This window comes from Acipenser ruthenus, chromosome 7 (assembly GCF_902713425.1).
Source record: "Acipenser ruthenus chromosome 7, fAciRut3.2 maternal haplotype, whole genome shotgun sequence".
In the NCBI taxonomy this organism is placed as follows: Eukaryota; Metazoa; Chordata; class Actinopteri; order Acipenseriformes; family Acipenseridae; genus Acipenser; species Acipenser ruthenus.
The window spans coordinates 16,652,787-16,676,091 of NC_081195.1; the positions used below are offsets into that span (position 1 = coordinate 16,652,787).

The 23,305-nt window shown below is 37.1% G+C and overlaps 1 protein-coding gene across 4 annotated transcripts in view; it reads right to left on the reverse strand.

Moving 5' to 3' along the window:
* The window catches only part of LOC117415415 (ankyrin-3-like), a 271,787-nt gene that overhangs the window by 161,296 nt on the left and 87,186 nt on the right, over nucleotides 1-23,305 (reverse strand). Inside the window, exon 1 of one of the 4 annotated variants that reach the window (XM_059026474.1) lies at nucleotides 20,449-20,571. The exons of the other annotated variants lie outside the window; for them this stretch is intronic. Within the exon in view, the coding sequence (XP_058882457.1) occupies nucleotides 20,449-20,451 (3 nt within the window). The 5' untranslated portion in view covers nucleotides 20,452-20,571. Of the gene's footprint in view, nucleotides 1-20,448; nucleotides 20,572-23,305 lie in introns of those variants that run through there. 4 annotated transcript variants of the gene reach the window in all.

Consider the following 23,305-nt stretch of genomic DNA (forward strand, 5'->3'; position numbering starts at 1 on the left):
AGGCAGAGTATTTTAGCATGGTTAGTATAGGAATGATGTTGCCCCAGTGGTTTTGATCACTATATGCGGTTGATTCTTATATCAGTAGTTCTTATAAACGAAGTGCACTGTAATATATATATATATATATATATATATATATATATATATATATATATATATATATATATATTAGTAACACAGCAGGGAGGGGGTTAATATCCTCCCTGCCAAAACCTGCACATGCACCTGGCTATCACTGTAAATTAGAGCCAGTATACTTTTCCATAAGAGCTCTTGAACTATTTACACTATGCAGAATCCATGCACAGAAGTAGGTTAAAATTAGAAAAGACAAGCCCAAAATAGAAAATGTAACTGGCAGTGTTCAAATGCGTGAATTCAATTGCGTAGCAATTATGTAAATTGCAACCAACACCTGTAATTTTAAAAAGCACACTTAGGAATTCAAGCAAACAATTTTGGAAACAAATACTGCAATAAACTAAATTTATCTCAATGTTTGAATTATTTAGCATTTGCAAATGCCACACAGTTTAATTGTCACATGCTTCAACTGCATGTTTATAGTGCAGAGATTTTCTGAACAATGGAAGCCCATGTTTAACACACAAAAACACTGCTATTAAAAGAAAAAGAAAAAAAAAACATGAATATATATTGTATAATAATGCACTTAAACACTACTAAATGTTCTCAAGAACAATTAAATTAAAGAAAGCAACATTCTTATTTTAAAAATTCCAAGCACTGAAAATGTCTCAGTTTTTAAATTCCCATACTGAAAGCCACAGAATCACTCAAAGACCAAGAAAACAAAAACACAACAAAGAAAACTGCCTATGATATAAAACGTTAATTTGTGATGTTTTACTGTGTTTTAATATTAAAAATCCATTCTTCATTTTAACAAAAGTTGTAGAATTCATATATTATAAAGAAAAAAAATGGGGCTGAAGTGAATGTCTTTAGGTTCTAATTCCATCACAAGAGTATAATTCACTCTCGTGGTTTATGATGTCAACAGAACCCCTTGATACAATTATAATTATTTATTATTTGTTTATTTAGCAGACGCCTTTATCCAAGGCGACTTACAGAGACTAGGGTGTGTGAACTATGCATCAGCTGCAGAGTCACTTACAACTACGTCTCACCCGAAAGACAGAGCACAAGGAGGTTAAGCGACTTGCTCAGGGTCACACAATGAGTCAGTGGCTGAGGTGGGATTTGAACCGGGGACCTCCTGGTTACAAGCCCTTTTCTTTAACCACTGGACCACACAGCCTCCTAACCTTGTAATTCACTGCAGGACCATTTATTATTTTTTCCATATGTTAATAAATGATGTTGATTTTTTGTGAATAATATATTAATATATTGTAAACTATTTAAGAGCTAATAAAAGAAAGTCAGCTAAAACTAACTGACTTTGGGATTATCAACTCCATGTCAATCGTATCATTGAAAGGGGTCTATCTGTTAATAAAGAAAATACCTAAACATGATACAAAACCACATACAGTACTGTAAATGACCCCAGATGCTTTTCTCCTGTGGTGATAGTATACAGTAGTAGGCCTGTTCAATAAGTTCTTGTAACGACTGTCTATTGAAGTATGATTAAACAGCTTCTAAGATATAACCTTAATTAGCCCAAAATATCACTAGCCAGAATAAGTATGTCACCGAATGGTTAACAAAATACTATTGAAAAATACAACCTGGGAATACCTTAGACCATTTTGTTTTATATCTCAACTGAAAGTCACCAGGTTATTTTTCAAACTCCATGTAAATTAATGGGAATTCTGGCATTTCCTATTGGTTTGGTGCTTTTATAGACCAAGGATATTGTGCATTATATCCTTATATTTAGTGCTCAAAAACATCTCCTCCTGTCCGGTAGACAAGCATTTGTAATTATTATTATTATTATTATTATTATTATTATTATTATTATTATTAAGATGCAGTATTACGTATCATATGTGGGTTAAAGGAACACATTTTGTGAAAGAAAAGAACATGTTATATTAGCTTGAAATTAAGTATTTGGTACAATGTTTGGTTCTTACTTGATTCTAAATCAAACATTTCATGGTGGTTGAATTCCTAAATTAACATGCATGGATTTATAAACTTTAGCTATATTTTTTGTTATTTCTAAGGTCCTGCCATATTACAATCAGGAACAGCAGGGTTTGCTGCTTAAAAGGAAAAGCAAAACAAGACGCGCTGATGATGTTCCTGTAGAGTAATACATATTCAGGTCAAACCTTTTATTACATTAGAACTGGTCGGGATTTGACAGTGTCATTTCTGAAACTAAATACTGTTACCCACACAAAAAAGTTATGATTTTCCATGAAGCAACTTACATTTTGTCACTATCTTTAAAAAAAAAAATAGACTATAATATCAATATGTTAAAGTTATTTGGTTGTAGTTTATTAAACTTAAAAGAAATAGTCTTACCAAAATTTCCCTCTCTATAAGTTGGCAATGGGCCCTTTTTACAAAACATTAAGGAATGTTCTGTTGAGGAATGTTTTTTAAAGCCCATTTTGAGTAATTAAGTCCAGTAAACCTTTCTTCAACCGTTTTAGACAACTCTTTCACCTAAGTGAATGTTTACATTAATTAAAACTGTTTTGTGAATAGGACACAATCATTTTAGATTTTTTTCTACTTTGTCTTTTTTTGTTGTCATTTTGAAAAATATTGAGAGGAACAGCCAGACTCTCTATATAGCAAGGATAGTTTACGTGTGTTCAGGGTATTGGCGCAGCAAAAGTAAATCAGCCAAAAGCACCATTTCACTTTGAAATTGTAGTTCCCAACACTCTTAGGTGAAATGTAGGAAAAATAAGTCAATACCTGTCATACAGTAAGATAAATAAGTCTCCAAAGTAAGGTAACAATGTCCTTCCTGTTTTTTTGCAGATTTTTGCAGACCCCAGGCACTTTTATCCACGCATATGTATATTACAGGACATCTGAGTTTAATGAGAATTAACTTGTTTTGTCAACATGGAAATATACTAGGGAACGCATTTATTTTGACGTATGTATAATTTATATTAAACGATTTATTTATATTTTCAAATGGACTAGTCGCAGGGAGTTTTATCCACACATATGTATATCTGAAACAAAAACACATTGGAAATGTGAAAAAACAGCAAGTTATCAAAAGTGCCCAGCCATTTAAAGTGGAGATGAAGTGGCAACCTTGGCCAGCACCAAGCAAATAGGCACAACTTTAAAAGCAGTGGGGGTCAAGGTTGCCCCAATTGTTTCTACTAACTTGGCTTGTGTTTTTCAGGCACAATAAAAGCAGATCATACCTACATCAAAAACACAAGCCAAGGGGATCCCGAGTGACACATTCAGTAAATGTGCTCCTCGTGGAGTGCAGGATGTGCTCTATAGCCTGGAGGTCGCTGGTTCGAGTCCAGGCTATTCCACTGCCGACTGTTAACGGGAGCTCCCAGGGGTCAGCGCACAATTGGCCGAGCGCCGCCTGGGGGGGGGGGGGCTTAGGTCGGCCAGGGTGTCCTTGGCTCACCATGCACCAGCGACCCCTGTAGACTGGCCGGGCGCCTGCGGGCTTGCCTGTAAGCTGCCCAGAGCTGGGTTTAACTCTGACGCTGTAGCTGGGTTGGCTGGATGGCAGGCCTGCAAAGTGAAAAGAAGCGGTCGGCTGACAGCACAAGCTTCGGAGGACAGCGTGTGTTCGTCTTCGCCACTCCCGAGTCAGCGCAGGGGTGGTAGCGGTGACAAAAACTGGGTAAAATCAATTGGCGACTACAAAATTTAAAAAAAATAAATACAAGCCAAGTTAGTAGAAACAATTGGGGCAACCATGGCTCCCATTGGTTTTACAGTTGTGCCTATTTGCTTTGTGCTGGGCAAGGTTGCCCCAATGGTTTCTTGAAACTTGGTTTGTGTTTTTGATAGCTCTACTTTAAATGGCTGGGCACTTTCATAACTTGCCGTTTTTTCACATTTCCAGTGTGTTTTTGTTTCAGATGTATAAAACTTTAATCAAATCTGTCATCAAGGACAGAAAATGATCTTGTTTTTAATAATACATTTTTACCATGGATCATCTGGTGGTATACCTTTCTTTTTTCTGTGTCAGACAAAAATACTATTTAGCAATAGTTTTGTTGGTCAACAATCACAGATATACATCCTAACCATTAGCAGACCAAAGAATTACAATGGCAACACGATGGATTTGGAACATGTATTGCACAGTAGTACAAATACAGCAGCACACTGTTTCCAACATGCTCCCATATCAGTGTGTAGATACTGTATTATTGTAGCTGCCCTTCTGCTACAATTTCCTTTCAGTACAAACCACTCCATTGCCACTGATGAAGATCATTTGGTAAGGGTTTTCCTCTTTAGCTAAGAGCCAGTGGCCTAAATACATATATTCAAATTCCTCTTTCTCTCTCTCTCTCATGCTCTCGATTACATTGCTAGAATTATGCTAATGAGCTAATTTTAATCTAAATGTGATTATGTCTGCGTCGATGACAATACAGTCTTGCAATAGTCTGTTGCCCTCCAGTGGCCATTTAATAGAAAACCAGGAGCCCAAAGTATTTATACTGTTGTGTGTAGAGCAGTGGCACCCAACTGGCCCTTGAGATCTATTCCAGTCCTGGTCTTTACTCCATCCAGGTCCTAAATTAGTTAATTGCCTCTTAACAGCTTCAATTAACTACATTAGAACCTGCTTGGAGTAAAAACCTGGACTGGATTGGATCTCGAGGGCCAGAGTGGAGTACCACTGGTGTAGAGGATATACACAGACCAGACTGAGCACTGTATTACACCTCGCATTTGGTCAGCTTGTTCTCCTAAATGCTCCATAACATGTATTAACATTGCTTTCATGTCAATTCACCTGAATGGTCTTAGGAAATTGCAACACACTTCTCCGACTCAGAAGATATGCAGGCAGTTACAACCTTACTACATTTAATTCAGACTTGATTTCTGTTAATAGTCTTTTATTCAGGTTGGGGTTAGGTTTAGATTTACGGTTTAGGGTTAAGGGATTTGGCCAACTTCTAACCAAGTGTGGCGTCTTGTGCCAAACCTGTTTAGTGAAGCTGGGGACACTTTATAAGGAACTACATGGGAGGAAAAACACTGAGAAATCATGAAACAATGTTATGCAAAGCCAAAACCAGTGCATTGTGGGTTTTTAGGCGCTGTAAGTGTGGTCACCTATTTTATAGACCTTTTTAAAACATGTTTTGCTTTCGCCCATGCAGTCTACCTCAAAATTAAAAATTTAAAAGCTCAATACAAAGCATATGCTCTGACTTTTACTGATTCCTCAAATGTTACTAAACTACCATCTATTTGTTTAGTAGAAAATATTTAAATTCAACCACAATGCAAAAAGTATTTTCACACACTGTATTATTCAGCCACACTAAAGGTAGACCAAACAGAAGTTTTTCTACTTTCCCACTAGAGGGCATTCTTGTTCAAATATAGAAACTTGTGTATTCTTCTACAGGTTTACTAGATATATCTGAACTGAATCTGCTGTATTCAAAGATCAAAGGTGTTATGAAGAATATATGCAGAATGACTAGGAGTAGACCATGTATTGTGCATTTTACACCTCTGTGCTCACTAAAAAGCTATAATTTGTATAACAACATTTTCTTTTTTTACGTTCCTTACATGTATCATTTTCCAGACTTTATTTTCACTTTGACTAGGCCAAAGCCGATTTATCCAGCCACGACATTGTAGTTTCACTTCCTGTGCAGTGGATACCAGGGTTCCATTTGACAAAACATATTTCCAGGTGCAGCAAAGGGAGTTTCATGTTTCAGGTGTGGTGAATCTCCAGTGTGGTAGAAGGTTAAATGGACTTCACCATTATACCTTAAAACTTTCCAATCGTCAAATTTCAAAATGATGTAATGGGTTCATTAGTTCTGGTATGTTGTGTAATTACAGGTATGTTGAATTATTGTTTGATATTAAATATATGTCCCAATATAAATAAAAGTGTATTTGTTGTAGCTTTATACTACTACCTGTTGGGCAGAACTATTTGGAAAAGGCAAGACAGAGGTGGTGATACAGCTTTTTATTATTTATTTATATTTTTAAATCAATAGCGTATCATTCTTTTGTTAAAAGGTTATTCTAGGGTCAAATAAGAAGCTCTCATCTGACTGCTAATGAACTGATAATGACATCCTTATGATAGACAAGAGCTTTTACATTGTTCTGGATGTGAGGAGCTTCAGTATTCTGTGATATTTATGCTTAAAATCAGGTTACCAGGAAGGAGAAAGAAAGTACTGTTACAAGCAAATCAATAACAATCACCTCCAGCCACAGCTGGAAATTCAAAATTAGAGAATGAAATTGCATGCACATATCATGATCTGCAGTACATCCACTGCATGCACATGTAAAAATGGAAGCTTAAAACACAGGCAGGTGCACCAATCTCTATATACAGATCTCCAGCCTGAGTTTCATTACAATTTAATGAGATGTATGTAAAAACTGCACATTGGTGGTGAGACAAGCAATCAACTTGCCTCTCTATCACCCAGTATTATGATATTACTTGTAACTTGTGCTATAGTTTTATCACAATTAAATAAATAGGGCTCTAGATTCATGGAACCAAGTAAGTGTGACAGACATCCTACATATAGTCCCAGAATATGAGACACTCAGTAATTCAATTACACATCATGATAAATCAAAACTTTCACTGGAAGAGCATATAGCCTTTGGGTTGTAGCTAATCTATCACACATACTGAGACACACTGTATTTTTGTACTGGTATTATTTCAGATAATATCGCTTAGAAGGGCCTGCCTCAGTTCTTCAGTTGTTTAGTCTTTATTTCTTTATTTCCAAACCATGTATTCACAGCAGAATAGCAGAAAATAGCAGTTTCTATATTTATAGTGTACATGCAGTTCAATGAGATATGTCACATTCCTATATTGAGTGATGCACTTTGAAAATTCAAAAACTCATGCTAATATTTGCAAGATGGTAAGGAATTCAGAAATATCACATGCCTATTTTTGGAAGACAGCTCACTGAAGAGAAGGCGGTGTTTCACACTGCAAACAGACCAATGTAATTCAAGATTTGTTTTTTTGGATGCAATTATGTTAAACTCCTTGCGATGCTAAATTATGACATTTTATCTGATTAAAAAGCAGTTTAGTAACACTTATGAAAAGCCACCATCTTAAGATTCAAGCTATCTCAGCAGTGGGACACTGTTATAAGGAGAATGTCAGCAACATAGTATACATCCCACTCCAATCCAAAATTAGAGCCATCTGTATAACCTGACTAAGCTAATAACCATGCCATTTACCAACAGTATGTACAGAACAGCATAGAATATGAAAGGGTAATTAGTAGTTTGAGGGAAATTGGATCTGACTTCATAAGATAAGCAAATGAGGAGTTAGTATCAGGGTAAAGTACAGTATAACAACTGATTTACAGTGTGTGGAATAACGTCTTATGTTCTCAAGTGAGACATACAGACAGAGACACCTCCATATAATAATCTGATACTCCCAATAACTCATGCAAAATAATGTTAATCCCAAGTGGAAATACTGTAACATGGTAAGGGAAATGTAAAATGGCTATTATAACAACATTGGAAGCTTCTTACTCTTAAAAAAATAGATGTCAAAAATAGAATTAAAAAAGGCACATTTGATTACACAATATCACTTTCTGAATCACACGTTGTAGTAGTTTTGCTACATTAATCGCTTCACAAGAAAAGTGCACATTGAAGTCCAGACCTTAATCTTGCCCTTTAACACTATAATGACTTTTCAGCACCTGTTTTGAATTCTCTCATCTAAAAATCAACAAAGTCAGAAAGGCAAGTGGCTGAGAAAGTAAATTACAAACTAAAAAAAGGAAACAATCTGATTAATTTTAACAGGACTTGCATTAAGGAATGTGTTCTGCTGTAGATGTAGGAATGTTGATAGTACTGTACTCTATAAAGGATGTTACATGTGTCAAACCTTAATCTCAGAGGATGCAGTACTTTGACTGTGCTGTCTTAATAGAAATCAACAGGCATCAACAAGACAGGAGCTCTAATGCCCATCAGTGTTAATGCTTCGTTGAATATGGAACCTAACAGTCTGGCTTGCACTACTGCTTATGTCCACTAGGTAGAGTTTGTGTTCCATGTAACACAGGTACACTGTTAAGAGTGTCCTTTTTGTCAGTTTTAACTAATGAGCAACTCATTAGTACTGTCAGGTCCTTTAGCTACCAGATTCATGTCGTCGGATGCAATATTGATTCTTCAGTCCAATACACTTAGCAAGTCACACTCAGCATACTTCCCATGACTCGGATGTAATTCTACAATGCTCATCAATTACAAAGCAAGCCGGTCTGCCAGGGTTTAGTGAATCAGGACCAAAATGTTTTCTATTGTCATTTATTACAATGTTGTACATCATGTTAGGCTTTAATTACAAATGGTTGTCTCCAAATATTAAATAAGGTCTACAACAATTGCATCTGGTGTTTGTTAAATTATTTAGTTAGTTATGTAATTTAACAGAAATAATAAAAAAAAAAGACAGTGGCATAGTGAATACAAAAATATATACAAAACCAAGATACATAACATAAGAATACACTGGTGAAACGAAAACTGTAAAACAACAGAACTGGTGTTCGCAAGTAAACTACATTCAGTAAAATGATTCAGGTTTAAAACTTGAGGAGCCATATCACTGCTCTATGTGTGACAAACCTACAGGTGTGGGCTCTAATGGAAGCACTGTGTGGTGAGTTCTGGTATAAGGAATGGGCAACAATTCAGCCTTCCCTAAAAGCTCCGAATATAACCGGTATGAAATCTGTGCTGCTACAGTAAATGCAAACAAACCCTCTCCCTCAAAGAGACCTGCACCTTCACCTGCTTGAATAATTCATTTTTAATAATCTTTAAAGAGCAAGTAGCCTCAAGGTGCATGTTTTTTTGTTTTTTTTTTCAAAGTGCTTTTACCTTCAGGAGCTGCTCTTTAGTTTTAGTTGCTTGCGATAGACAAATCAGTGTCTTACAGAGAGAGGTAAGAGCCAACACCATCTAGTGATCATCTTTGGGAAGTTTCCAATTGTATTGCTGGCAGATGGTGCTGGCGCTTACTAATATAGGCACTTTGGCTGATTACAGATGTCTATGGCAGGCAACTAAAACTGAAGTGCATCTCCTGAACTCAAATAAATAAATAAATAAATAAAATCATTTGAGAAATTGTAATAAGAAACATCACAAAAGAACATGTAATTTGAAGCTACTTACCCTTGAACACGATATAAAAGAAATTAACCCATAATATGAAAATGTTACCACAATAGTACAATTATTCTAATATTACTATTCATACAATTGTAGTTTCCTCTGTTACCTCATTCCCCTCAATACAAAACCCTTGCATGGCAATGGTGGTGCCTCTGCAATGGCACTGATAAATATTGATATGCCAGTGTAGAATTATTTGTATTTACACAGAGGCTCATTATGGGCTAATTGGGGGGCAAGACCTTGACTGAATATCAGCCTCTGCTTCTCATGTTGTTTTAACGTTGAAAACCCCTCTCTGTGGGATGCTTTGTTGAGCTGTCCCAGTCTAAATGCATATTGATCCACAAGCTGTCAGTCGTGGTTTTGTGAAGGAGGAAAGGGTTAATGTATTGTTTTATCTTGCCAGTCAGCAACCCAGCTGTGGGTGCCTGATGTATGCGAATCGTATCCCGCAATATACTGTAGATTTTAGCATTAAAAAAATAAATAAATAAATAAATAAATACAAACAGTTTGAAAAACATGAAACAAAAAAAATGCTTAATATTTTCATGGGAAAAATGTTGCCTGTTTTTTAACTTCGTTGTTGTTTTTTTTAGCCTGTTAACCTTCGATTGAAGAAAGCAGGGAAATCAGGCAACTCAATTTTCATCAGGATCAAAATTGTTCTTTCAGGCTTGAGGGTAGCAAAGAGAGTCTCTGTAGGTGAACTGAAGCAAAATTTGTGTGACAGCTGCACTGTTGCTATACCCCCTAGACTCCAGAAGCATTTGCTGTACAAAATACTTTCCAACAGTGACTGGAAAAGTCTGCCTTAAACAGGTCATATCTAAAGTTCTAAAGCAGTGGTATGTCTCGGCAGGGTAAGGTTGCAGCTACACATCCTGGGGTTATATTTTCACATCATGGTGTGATCTAGTGTTTAACCTGATAAATGGACGCTCTGGAAGTTCTGTTATTAGAAAGGTTACCCAGCCTTGGTTTAGAGGTGGGCTGGGGGGACTGGACTCATCAGAAAGTGCTGCAGGCATTGATGTCTGGGGGAAAACAAACAACCATGTCCTCATTAGAGATGTGTTTGGAAGATTTAAGGACTCTTGAAAGTGAAATAGTGGGAAAATATATTGTAAATATATTCTATGTATTGAACAAGTATGTCAGTAACATATGTGCCCCAGTTAGAAGTACTTGTATACCGCCAGATTCTGATACCTTCATTAACTTTAATGAATGTCCACACAAAGTTACATCCCAAATGAACAAGTGCTTCTCTAGATAACAGAGCGAGATCTGTGCTGGCTGGCTGACGCATGCATGATCCTGAAGGAGGAGCTCGGGAGCCCCGTGGGACCCGCCTGTCAATCGTGGCATTGACACAGAGAGGTTGGATGAGGGTGTGTTGTCTTTCCCTCTCTCGGAGTGGTCAAGAGGCGGGCCTTGGGGGGGGGGGGGGGGTCGCTCAACCTATAAGAACTACGCTCTGTTATTCATTCGGGCTGGTGATTACAGAGGAAACCCAATGACGATGGGTTCGGAAGCGAGGTAAATAAACCAAGGCAAGAACGGCAGCAGCTGGAGCGAGAGAACGGGACAAGCAAGCACGGCTGAGGAAGACAGCCGCTATAACATAAAATAAAAATAATTGTTATGTACCCGAGGGGACGTGTATAGTTAGCTGGGGGAACCTCAGCAAACCCAGTGTATAGTGAGGGAATAGCAGAGCGTAGGTTGGAGACCCGAGCTGACCGGTTTAGTGGCGGTGGGGGAACGCTGCATAAGCAGCACCTTTTGTTTGTAATTTTTATTACTGTGTTTTATTTTCCCTTTTTCTTTCGCCTATTGTTTTCATTATTATTTCTGAGCACCTGCACATGCTGCCTGATACAAGTGCAACCCCTTTACCAATTGCTGGTATTGGGATAGTCGAACCGGCGCCATCTGGCAGTTAATAGGAAAGAAAAGAATCATAAAACTGGGCACCAGAGAGGTGTTTCAATTAAAACCTTCTGTCTCCCGTGTCAGTGAATTCCCACACCCACCCACACTCCCAGATCCTGATATATAATTTGTGCTAAAGAATGTCCAAACCAAGTTTCATCACAGTTGAATAAAAGCTTCATTGGTAATGTGGATGGAAGTGATTGGAAGGAACAAGCCTGAAAGGTGTTAAATGTTCTTAAGGGATATGCCTTTCTTAAGGGAAGTTGACCACGAAAATCAGTGAAATCTTTATAAAATAGTGCCAGCCCCTTTGAGATGGTTCCATAGAATAATTTAGTACAGTACCTTATGTCATTTTCGTTATGTTAAAAATAATTGTGTAGGTTCAGCAAAGCTTTCAATGCCAACTTACCCATTTTCATTTACTCCTTGGCAAACAGAGTGGAATGCTAACATTTAACCACTTCACCTCAATCAGTGAAGAGGTCACCACCCCCACCAACAGTGAGCTGGGATTTGAACAATTACAGTAAAATCTCACTTCAAGGCCACTTCAGTACTTTAAGTAATCAAAATCCTTTGGCATTCATTTGTAACAAGAAGCTTCAGTAGTAAGACAACCACCTTATTAAGGTCCCATTTTGCTGTTCCCTTGACTGGCATGAATACTGAGGCTCCACTGTATGTAGGATTGCACACTAGGTCTTAGTACCCTACAGTAGCTTTCCAGAACTCTATTCACAGTTGGAAGAGAAGTGTTGGCTAATGTCTTCATCGCAACATCTCGCTGTGGTTTATCCCAACAGGGTATGGGTTGATTAAATCAGTCTGTATTGAGATCTGGAGATTGTGGCAGCCATGGAAGGTGACTGGAGTCTCTGTTGTGTTCCTCAAACCATTTTCCTATTATCATCTTGAAAGTAGTCATTGTCATCAGTGTACACGTGCAGCATTGTTGGGTACACTTGATTCGCAGCAATGCTTACAAGTACACTAATTCAGCCTTCAGGAGTAATCAGTGGATCCAGGGTATACCAGGAGAACATTCCCAGTGACAGGGCGATGTCAAATCAAATTGGGCAGACAGGTCCAATTAAAGTGGCCAGGCAGTGTACCTTTAGGGAATGCAATCCAACTATTTGAACACATGCCTAACGTCTGATGCGTGCACAGGAGGAAAAACTATGGAAGACTGTGTTAAATAACCCCTGAATCCTATTTTACTGCAAAATTATACTACATTGTGGTGCCTTTAGGCTTCAAACTCAAGTTTGGATACACTGCCAAATGACTAACGCTGATAAGGACAGACATTGTTTTCATGTGTGTTTAACTTGGATGAAAGGTGCAGGCTTCTGTGTTTATTTCGGTCTATGTTCGGTTTATGTTGGCCTCTTTCAACACAGATTTAATATGCTTCACCCTATGGTCCCTGACCTAGCACTGCTGTCCAGGGCCAGACAGTTTCCCTCACTAACCCCTCCCTCTTAGCACGATGACGAGGTAACCTGCTGTGCAACCAGCACACGTGTATATTGTGGACAAAGAATTCAGATTTTGATTAACAACTTCAAAGTTGGGCCGATATATTTAACTGGTTGAGATGCTCTTCAGTTGTAGTTGCTTGGGTCAGAGATGTAACAGAGATTGTTTGATACTGCAGTGATTGCAGCTAACATAATTACTTCATACATCTTCCCTGTTGGGCACTTTCAATCACTACATGGGTCTCAAATGTGCAGGTTTGATTTGAAAGAAACACGTTACAGCAAACATGTATTTTCATTTTAAAAAGATGACATCTGGTGCTACTCTAGATTAAAGAATATTCTCAGTTGCCCTCAAAGAAGTCTGTAACTGCTTTACTGCCTAGGTCATTTCACACCAGCAGCATCTTGGGTGTTAAAGCAGGCTACTAGCTACAAAGCATGTCAGTCTTTAGAGGAGCAGCTGGTTGGTACTGACAGGAAGGAAGGCCCTGAAGGGAGGTGGACAATTTTACACGACAGGATGTGTAAGACAAACTGGAAGCTGAGCTTGTAACCTGAAATTTCTTAACCTACTGTACTGTAGTACCATATATCATGTTTTAAAATTAAATACATGTTTGCTAAAATATCTAACCCAAAAATTGCCCTTTGAGACCTATATAATACATATATAAGCATGGCCAGGGAAATTCATGGAATTATTTTGTTAGCTACAATTAATTTAATAACGAGTATAATGGTGGCCTTACTATTGAAGGTGACTTAACATTGCTGTCAATAGAAACAAAGCTGGCCTTAAAGCAGGATTTACTGTACTGTTTCTACAGTTTATAACATGCTTTATAATACTGGCTTTAATACATGTATTATTAAACACCTATACAATAGTTATTGTATGAACAACAACTTGCAGTCTGTGACCTCACTGTATAAATATCCTAGCGACGGCACTGGTGTTGTTGAAAAGGTGCATCTACCATGAGGTAAGACACCACAAGAGTCCAGTGAGCACTTCAGTCTGAAGCCAAATCAATGCTAATGCTCTTTCGAAAGCAGAGCTTACACAACGTATCAATAAAACAGCTATATAATGAGGAATCCTTCTGTAGTAACCCAACAATTAGTAAACTAGGTCAGCCAGAAATGGTCTGCTAAAAAAATAATATCTGGACCCTATTTTAAAATCATATTCACTGTACATTTTATCAAACTCGTATACAGGTATCATATCACATGACATATCACATGACTAAGTAATGATAAACATTCCAGAACAACTCTATGTGCTGACTGACAGGGGAAGGCAATGGCTGTAGAGTATTGTGATAAACACTTCAATGCGCATGAAAATCCAAACGGCATCAACCAGAACAGGGCACAGGCACTTCCACAGGTTGGATCCTCACCCGATTATGAGGGTTTTGCCTCTTTCTCGGGAACCCCCTTGTATTATGCTGCTGTCTGCTTCCCCCTGCAGCATGTTGGGAAAAGGATTGCTAACATTCCAGCCTCCCTATTATGAAAAAGCAGAGATAATAGCAGTTGGTAGTAGTGTATGTAATCTGCCATGAGAACAGAAATTCATTTTCATAAAGTCATACGTTTATTTAAACTTGGTCTTGTGTTTGTTCAGGAACAATGCTTGATTGCTTAGAATCCCAAAATATAAAAGATCTCATTAAAAAAAAAGAAAGACATTTTTTTCAGTTCATTTTTATGCAGAAACTTCCCACAACCCTTATTTTGAATATAAATGTTCCATATAAATGATTCACAGTTACCACAGTTGCAGAGGGGGACAGAAATTATAGTTACACACTCCTAGTCGGTGGTTGAAAAAGTTAGTTAGCAAATTTGGTAAATTATAATCTAAGCAGAAATACACAAATGAACATTTAATGTCTCCCTTAGTGATGTGTTAACACAGCGTTATTGGGCTTTTTTTTTAGTGTGCTGTACTCACACTCCATATTATCTCTCTGGTGCAATACCACATAGAAGCCCCAAAATGACAAGCTTGTTACTGTATGAATATGTCATGCTATAATTAAGGTATGCTTTTGTACAGGTACTGGCACGCCTCCAAACCTCTCATTTGCCTTACAGTAACCACTGAAAGGTATTCCATGGACTGCATTTACTGAAGATTGTATTCAAGTATTTAATGCAAATTATTCCTCCATTTGAAAAAAGAAATATACAGCAGGTAGGTGCACTACAAAAGCACTCTAGAGTGTTAAATATCAATCGAACCCCCTTCATCTCCCTTTCTCTGAAATCTACACATAACGGTCCTGTCATACATACTTTTATTTGTTTGTTAATTCTGAAGAGAATGTTGTCAAGACTAGTAGCACGCACTGAAATGCTTTACAGCAGTATGTATTGGTTCATATTGGTATGTTAAAAAAAGAGAACTGTTACCACCATTACCTCCCATGGTTCATCCCATTGTGGCTTCTGCTGTGCTATTGTTGTCCCCCATAGGACACAACAAATGCACTACAAATTAATATCTTGGTAAGGTTTAGAAATAAAAAGGAGAAACCGAACCAACCCCTTGGTATGGCCCATCCAGAATGCATTATTATTATTCAATAACTGTTTTTCAAGTGCCCCCATATTCTATTAAAATTGATTTTATATCTAAAAAGCGCATGTGCAAATCTTTCTAAGTGATTCCAGTAAGATGTTACGTGGGGATCTTACTGTAATTCATTAGTAACAAAAGTAAATTTAATTGCTGTATACTGACCTACTGCTGTAAGGCGTACAGAGGGACGAAGGTGCATGCAGATTTTAAACAAGCTGTACGCTAAACATACCTTCGGTAACACATCAAAAACAAACTGGACTGCCAACAAAATGGTAAGTGGAAGAATGTAGTAAACCAACACCAACAGATTAGATTTGTGTGCAAAACTGAACATTGAAAATATTATGCATATAGGATATTTATGAAAACCTTCATTTTCAGATAAATACATTCCAAAGAGTGTAAATGGTTGTAAATAAATTCATACAGTATTTTTGCATAAATACAAACAATAATGTTAGTGATGATTCTTTCCTACATTAGGCAGCTCCAACATGCAATATATAACACGTGCATCTCCCTGTTGTAAGTCAGTACGTTTCATACCAAGACGGTTCCAGAGGGAGTACCTAATATCGGTCCATTTATCATTCCACAATCATGGTTAATGGATAAACTTGTCATTTCAAAATCTGTTGCGCAGTAAGCGCAAATATATTGAAATGTTCAATTAAGTAAATAGGGTCCACAGACTGACAAGGAACTCACTCTCTAATTGGTTTCTTCCAAGAAAATGGTACATCAGCAGCAATTGAATGTACTTATAAAATCAGCGAAATTCATCTTACATGATTAATCAGTATTCAAAAGATAAGCAATCAGGAAATCCACTGATTAGCCTTGGAGAACATACTGTATTAACTAATTGTAAGTCTGTCTTGTGCTGTAAAAGCCTACCGTGTCACATGTCTGTTTAAAAAAAATAGCATTGTTGCACTTGTACTATTTCAACCTATAGTCATCCGTAATAGTTTTTAAATATTTAATGAAGTTCTCACATTATGAGTCCATGTTCAAAATATAACTGAAGTTCTTCCCATAAGCCACTACAGTGTGGAGTAGTGGTTAGGCCTCTGGACTCTTGACCGGAGGGTTGTGGGTTCAATCCCAGGTGGGCGACACTGCTGCTGTACCCCTGGGCAAGGTACTTTACCTAAATTGCTCCAGTAAAAACCCAACTGTATAAATGGGTAATTGTATGTAAAAATAATGTGATATCTTGTAACAATTGTAAGTCGCCCTGGATAAGGGTGTCTGCTAAAAAAATAAATAAAATAAATAAATAAAATGTTACTGCTGCAAACAGAAGATGTCAGAATGACAAGCAGGTTTCAATGGAAACTGAAACTACCTTTGGAAACTAGAGACACAAACTGGTCAACACGCTCTTAGACAACACAGACAGCTAAACTACGGAACAGTTTGCCAACATGATTGTGGGGTAGTTTTAAATTGAAAAACTAAAACAAGTAAATTTACCTTGCAGTCTGGCTTACTATTACTTCTATCAATCTCAGCCTCTAATGCTAATTTGCTTGGTAAAGAGATACACTAAACGCTGCCTTCCTTCAATATAGATATGTGTCAATTACTCAAACAATTGATGAAAGACCTTATCAGCATTTAACATTAGGCCTTCCTTGGAGAAAATCTGTACAAACAGACAAGCATTCCCACCCGTTCTAATGCCCTGAATTCAATGCCATCACAAAGACATTTCTTCAAATGTCACAGCATATATAAAAAGCTCTTTTTCAGGGTGGACAGAACCCGATGACACAGGCATGTCTCCTTGATTGGCTGATCGTATGAAAGGACTAAAACTTTAAATAAACCATTCTCATGTATCCCTGGGTGATATTTCCAAAGGCCATTGCTTGAAAACAAAAAGTACCACTACTGTCTAATTACAAGTTTCATACTTCTTCATCAAAAGCAACATGTCCTGAAGGCTATACATTTTAAAACTTGTGCAAAAAATATTTTTAAAAAGTTTTAGTTTGTCCAAAACAGCTGTTGAAGGCAATTCAAACTGAATCCGACAACATTTGGATGCACAAGTTTCGGAATCAGGCTCACCCCTAGTTTATTAATAATGAACCGATACTTGACCAAGTCATTTCAGAGCCATCTAGTTGTGAAATAAATAATACAATGTGATACTTTGTTTTTTTTCACTATTGGAACAGTAACCATTTAAAACAGTGTTGTGTTATTTATTTTATTTTAGACCAGTCATTGAGTCTTTTTGTTTTTCTCTTCTGGCACAATGTGTATTCAAGTGCTTTACCTTATTATTATTATTATTTTTTATTTCTTAGCAGACGCCCTTATCCAGGGCGACTTACAATTGTTACAAGATATCACATTATACATTATTTCACATTATACAGATATCACATTATTTTTACATACAATTACCCATTTATACAGTTGGGTTTTTACTGGAGCAATCTAGGTAAAGTACCTTGCTCAAGGGTACAACAGCAGTGTCCCCCACTGGGGATTGAACCCACAACCCTCTGGTCAAGAGTCCAGAGCCCTAACCACTACTCCACACTGCTGCCCTTTACCTTAGACACCCCCTAAGCCTTCAGCCCTTAATGTCAGGATTCTTACTCCTTAATTTAAACCAGGAGATGAACAACCCAAATTCCAAGTAATCCAAGCACCATGAACTAAATACTAAAATAAATGTTTTGTTTTAAACTACAGGGCATTCTTCACGTTTTACCATGTTTTTAGTTCCCATCTTAAAAGGTACATAAGGACCTTTTTAATTTATTGTGTTACATGTTCCCATGTGTTGCTACAACTGTTTACGTAAGGTGTGTGTATTGTTTTTATTTTTTTTTACATTTTGACCACTTTTATAAACTTTTACATTGCATTCCCTGCCTCAAGATGGCTTCCCATGTACCCACATGGACCTCTCAAAACAACATTTCCCATCATCCTCCTGCTCACTGGTAAATCCACCTCAGTTACATATGTGAGTAGGAGGATGATGGGAAATGTAGTTCTGAGAAGTCCATGCAGGTACATGCCTATTCTTATTCCTATATGTTTGGTTTGAAAGGAATTGTACGTGTTATGTCGTAAAACATTTAACGGCTATTCAGACAGAGATGCTGTACAAATAAGACTCTTCAATTTTTATTCTTCTGTTGGTAACTCTCATTACAGGGTGTAAATCACATATTTAATAGCATGTTCTGCTTTGTATAACACATTCCTTAAGGCTACTTAAAAAAAGAAATTTCAGGAAAACTCTAAATATAGCATTTGTTATATGTGAAACTTGGCTTGCCAACCTGACATCAGTTCTTTGGGAAAACATTTGAATATGTTCCCCTTGGATAACACTGTTAGATAAGGCTGTAATGCCAAGTACAGTACTAAAGAAAATAAATCACCTGATTGTTGTATAGGAAGGTCATGTTGACATATTTTCTTTAGAGAAAATACGATTGATTGCTAATTAGCTTCAGAATCACACATTAAACGAAAGGCTATTACAGAGGCTGCTGAACAGAATGTTTTCAGAAAACAAACTGGAAAGTCAACGCAGACAAAAAGTATTCCTGTTGGTTGTCGCCAAGTTAAATCAGTACTACAGGTACTATCTAGCACAGCCACCTCGCTTCAAACAACCTGCTGCTTACTTTTTAAACAGAGTTAGAATTTCAGACCCGAACATTTTCTTTGTTTTGACTGGGTACTAATAAAATAAATTATTGGATGGGACAAATGACATGACAACGAACGTGCTGCATATAGTGCCTTTATTAAAGTATGCCAGATGCCCTTGGCAGCCATGGGGTAAACAAAACAAACAACAAAATAAACATTTAGTATAACAATTGTAAAAAAAAAAAAAAAAACCTTGCTTATAAGCAAACAGTGTAATTAAGCAGGTTTCATTCCCATCCTGAGAAATATGACCCACACATTTTAAAATGATTTTATGTGAAATCAATACACTCCGTTTATTACACTACAAATATACAATACATCTCTGAATAAATCACATGTTTTTGTTATGAAGCCAGGAAACAAAACCCAGTGTAAGTGCCTGGTGCATGTAGAATAATATCACATAAATATATTAAGATAGTGTATTCCCAAATTGCTACTCTCAAATTTAACAGCACGGCTGGCTACTGTGTATAATTGTTTATATCAAACATAGCAGGCGCTGTTTGCTTACTGTGCCCTTTCTTTCGAAGCACTGCAATAAATATTGAAAGATGTTGCTTCATCTATCTTATCAAATGGATTGTTTTTGTCAAAGTCAGTATTTTCAAATCGTTAGCCGTTCAGAATTAATGAGGCTGACGGCATGACATTGAGTCTATAGTGTATCAGTATGTAACAGGTGTAATCAGCAGCTCATTTTCTAATTAAACACAATCGCCAATAATCCTTGCATAAAGAACACTTCATTATTCAAAAGCAAGAAGCATGAATTTGTAGACTTCACAAAAGCCTCCAATACCACTGAAATCATGCATCGAGCAATCTTTATTATTAAAAAGCATAAAGCAACAAAAAGGTAGACTCTTTATGAAAGCCTTCAAACATAACTGAAACATGTATGTTTTAAGGTGCGAGAATCCAAATAGGACTATTAACACGATCAATTAATCTCCAATTGAGGCAAAAATAAAAGCCACAGCAATCAATAGTCGATTAATCTCTATATTTGTAAAACCTTATTTAAGTACTAATGTAGGCCTCCCTATAGGATTAATTGGTTTAAGGCATTATAAACCATTCAATTCTGCGCTGAATTATCCAAATGCTTAGTAAAAAGAAAATCCAAAAATCTGGCATACTGTAATGGCAACCTTACAAAAAAAACAATACACCAACAAATTCACAAATACTATCAAACACTGGAGCTGTATGGGGACATTTGACACACTAATGTTCCAGACATTAATGTCTCATCCCGTATGGCTATAGAGCTGGAAATGTATCATTAATAACCAACAGAGAAAATGCCTGTATAAACTCCAGTAAAGGTTTACTTACCATTGTCCTGGAATGTTATATCGCTCTCCAGACAAACTGTTAGTAAAACTGTGCATCCTGTACTTTTTCTAACTTGGTGTGTTTGGGACAAGATGGGAACGCCAGGGAAAGTGACAATATGGTTAGGCTGACACGTGCATGGTTCACTTACCTATAGAGGGAAGAAAAGGACAGGAGGGGTTGAGTGAGTAAATCGGCAACAACAGTAATCTGTTTAGGAGATCAAGCATTGACTTAAAGGGTACATAAGGACCTTTTTATTTTATTGTGTTACATGTTCCCATGTGTTGCTACAACTGTTTACATAAGGTGTGTGTATTGTTTTAATATATATATTATATATATATATATATATATATATATATATATATATATATATATATATGTATATATTATATACACACACACACACACACACACACACACACACACATACACACAGTCACCTCCAAAATTATTGGCACCCTTGATAAAGATGAGCAAAAAAGACTGTATACAATAAATAATACCAGTACTGAGCTATATTGTCATTTTCCAACATGTGGAATATATTTGACTTTATCAATGATTCAATGGAATCAACAAAAATTACACATTTCTCAAATTATAGATGAATTTACCAGTGAGCAGGGGGATGATGGGAAATGGCAGTTCTGAGAGGTCCATGAGGGTACATGGGAAGCCATCTCGAGGCAGGGAATGCAATTTAAAAGTTTAAAAAAGTGGTCAAAATGTTAAAAAAAAATAAAAATAAAATCAAAATACACACACCTTACATAAACAATTGTAGCAACACATGGGAACATGTAACACAATAATATAATACAGTCCTTATGTACCCTTTAAGAAAGCATTAGCATGTGAAGATGGAGAAGCACACAACCTAATCAACGTGAGTGGATTGCTTTTAAAACAAAACCGCAGGACCCATCTGCCCTATAGTCAAGCAACGTCTTCCATGACTGAAAAACTGGGACACAGGTGGAAAAATAGAAACCTCAGGGACTCTCAGGAAATGCCTAACGGTTGTCACTTGTTCTGCTGCTGTTATCCCTTTAGAGGCTAACATGGTGCTAGTAGCTACTGGGATTCTGCCAAGGATCTCCTAGGCAACTGACATTAGCTCAGAGGAGCCATAAATAGAACCTTCCCAACTCTGGTGCTCCTTCTCATCTGCTTCAAATGCACCAAACATTTCACACTCCTACTATCAATTAATGTTACAGGATTAATAGACACAAATCACAAAACAGCAGACATCAGAGGAAACGTTCTCTATTACATTATTAAAACCGAGGAATCCCAAGCCTCTTTTGAACGAGACAGAGGGTATTTGTCTTTTTTTTTTCATGTGCGTGGCAGACAGAGGGAATATCAATTCATTTTCATAACTCAGCATGTTTTTTCGTTTTGGTCCATTCCCATAAATCCACAGTGCAATTTCACTTCACAAAAAAAAAAAAAGAATAATAATAATAAATAAAAATCCACAATTTAAAACACAGAATTGCTGTATTATAGGTTGAGAAATTGTCCATGCAGATAGTGTAGGAAAAGAGCTTTGCTGATACAGGGAGGTCAGTAACACAAAGGCTAATAAACTCAAGGGATGTGCATTTTGGTACATTTTTATGAACATTTAAACTCTATGGCATGTAGCAGTTTAAAAAAATCTCTGTCTGTGTATAGATATACATATAAACACAGACACACTTTTTTCTTTGTTATATATACTAATACTAATAACAGCAACACCATTGCGAGTCTTTTAAGCGATGATTCTTGAAAAGCTGTACATCCGTGCGTATACATACATGCCAACAGTCCCTATATGGTCGGGACAGTCCTGATTTCCTAGCAAATGTACCGTGTTCCGATGCATAGGAAGAAAGTCCCGATATTTACACAGAAAAAAATTCATTTATTCTGCACAGTAGAGTTAGTGAAAACCACACGCGGTGCTCTTCATGCGGCTGACACATCTGCTGATCACTAACCTACCGGTATACATGTTTACTGTCATGCTGGTCGTGTGGTGTTGAGATGAGGGGATACATCTATCATTATATGATAGAGTGTTTTTTGCGTATGACCCCTCCCATGTGTACGATGCGTATTACGCCCGACTAAACATGAAACGGTACTTCAGTGTGGACGCTAACATTTGAGCTGGATTCATTAAAACGTTTTTGAGTACGGTTCTCGAGATCGGTTATGTAGTCTGGACAGGGCCTAAAAGTAAATATCCTTAATATTGCTGGCAAAACCAAATATGAGGCATATTGTTGCCACCTACAGGACTGGAGTGTACCTTAATCAATGCTGTTATATTGCTGTTATATTTTTTAAAAAACAAGCAAGTATTTTACGGTCATTTCTGCAGTGTAATAGATTACCACGAATATGCATGTCGGCATCCCTTTCCATTCTGTGCGTCCAGTGAACGCAAGACAAAATATTTTTCCGTCCAATGGATTTATTTTGCGTCTAGGACACACAATTTTGTGTCAGTGCGACCTCTGGGAGCATATTACTATATTAGTTCATATAACCAAATGTTCTAGATGTTATACTGTTTAATGGACGTCAAACACTTCAAACTGTTAAAGATGCACACTGTATGGTTTTATTTGACTTATATAGAAATGTTTTTTTCTATTTTTGTACCACTTTAGGGCTGAAGAAAGATGAAGGGCAATGGCACTTGCTGCTGACAGGCATCACACAGGCCACTCAGCCCTGGGTCTCTATCAAGCAGGCTGTCAATAGTTCGGAATTGTGTTTTGATTTTGTTATGGGGATAAATGTCCACTGGGAGACGGCTCAATTCATTTTAGATTCAAAACCCACTCTAAAG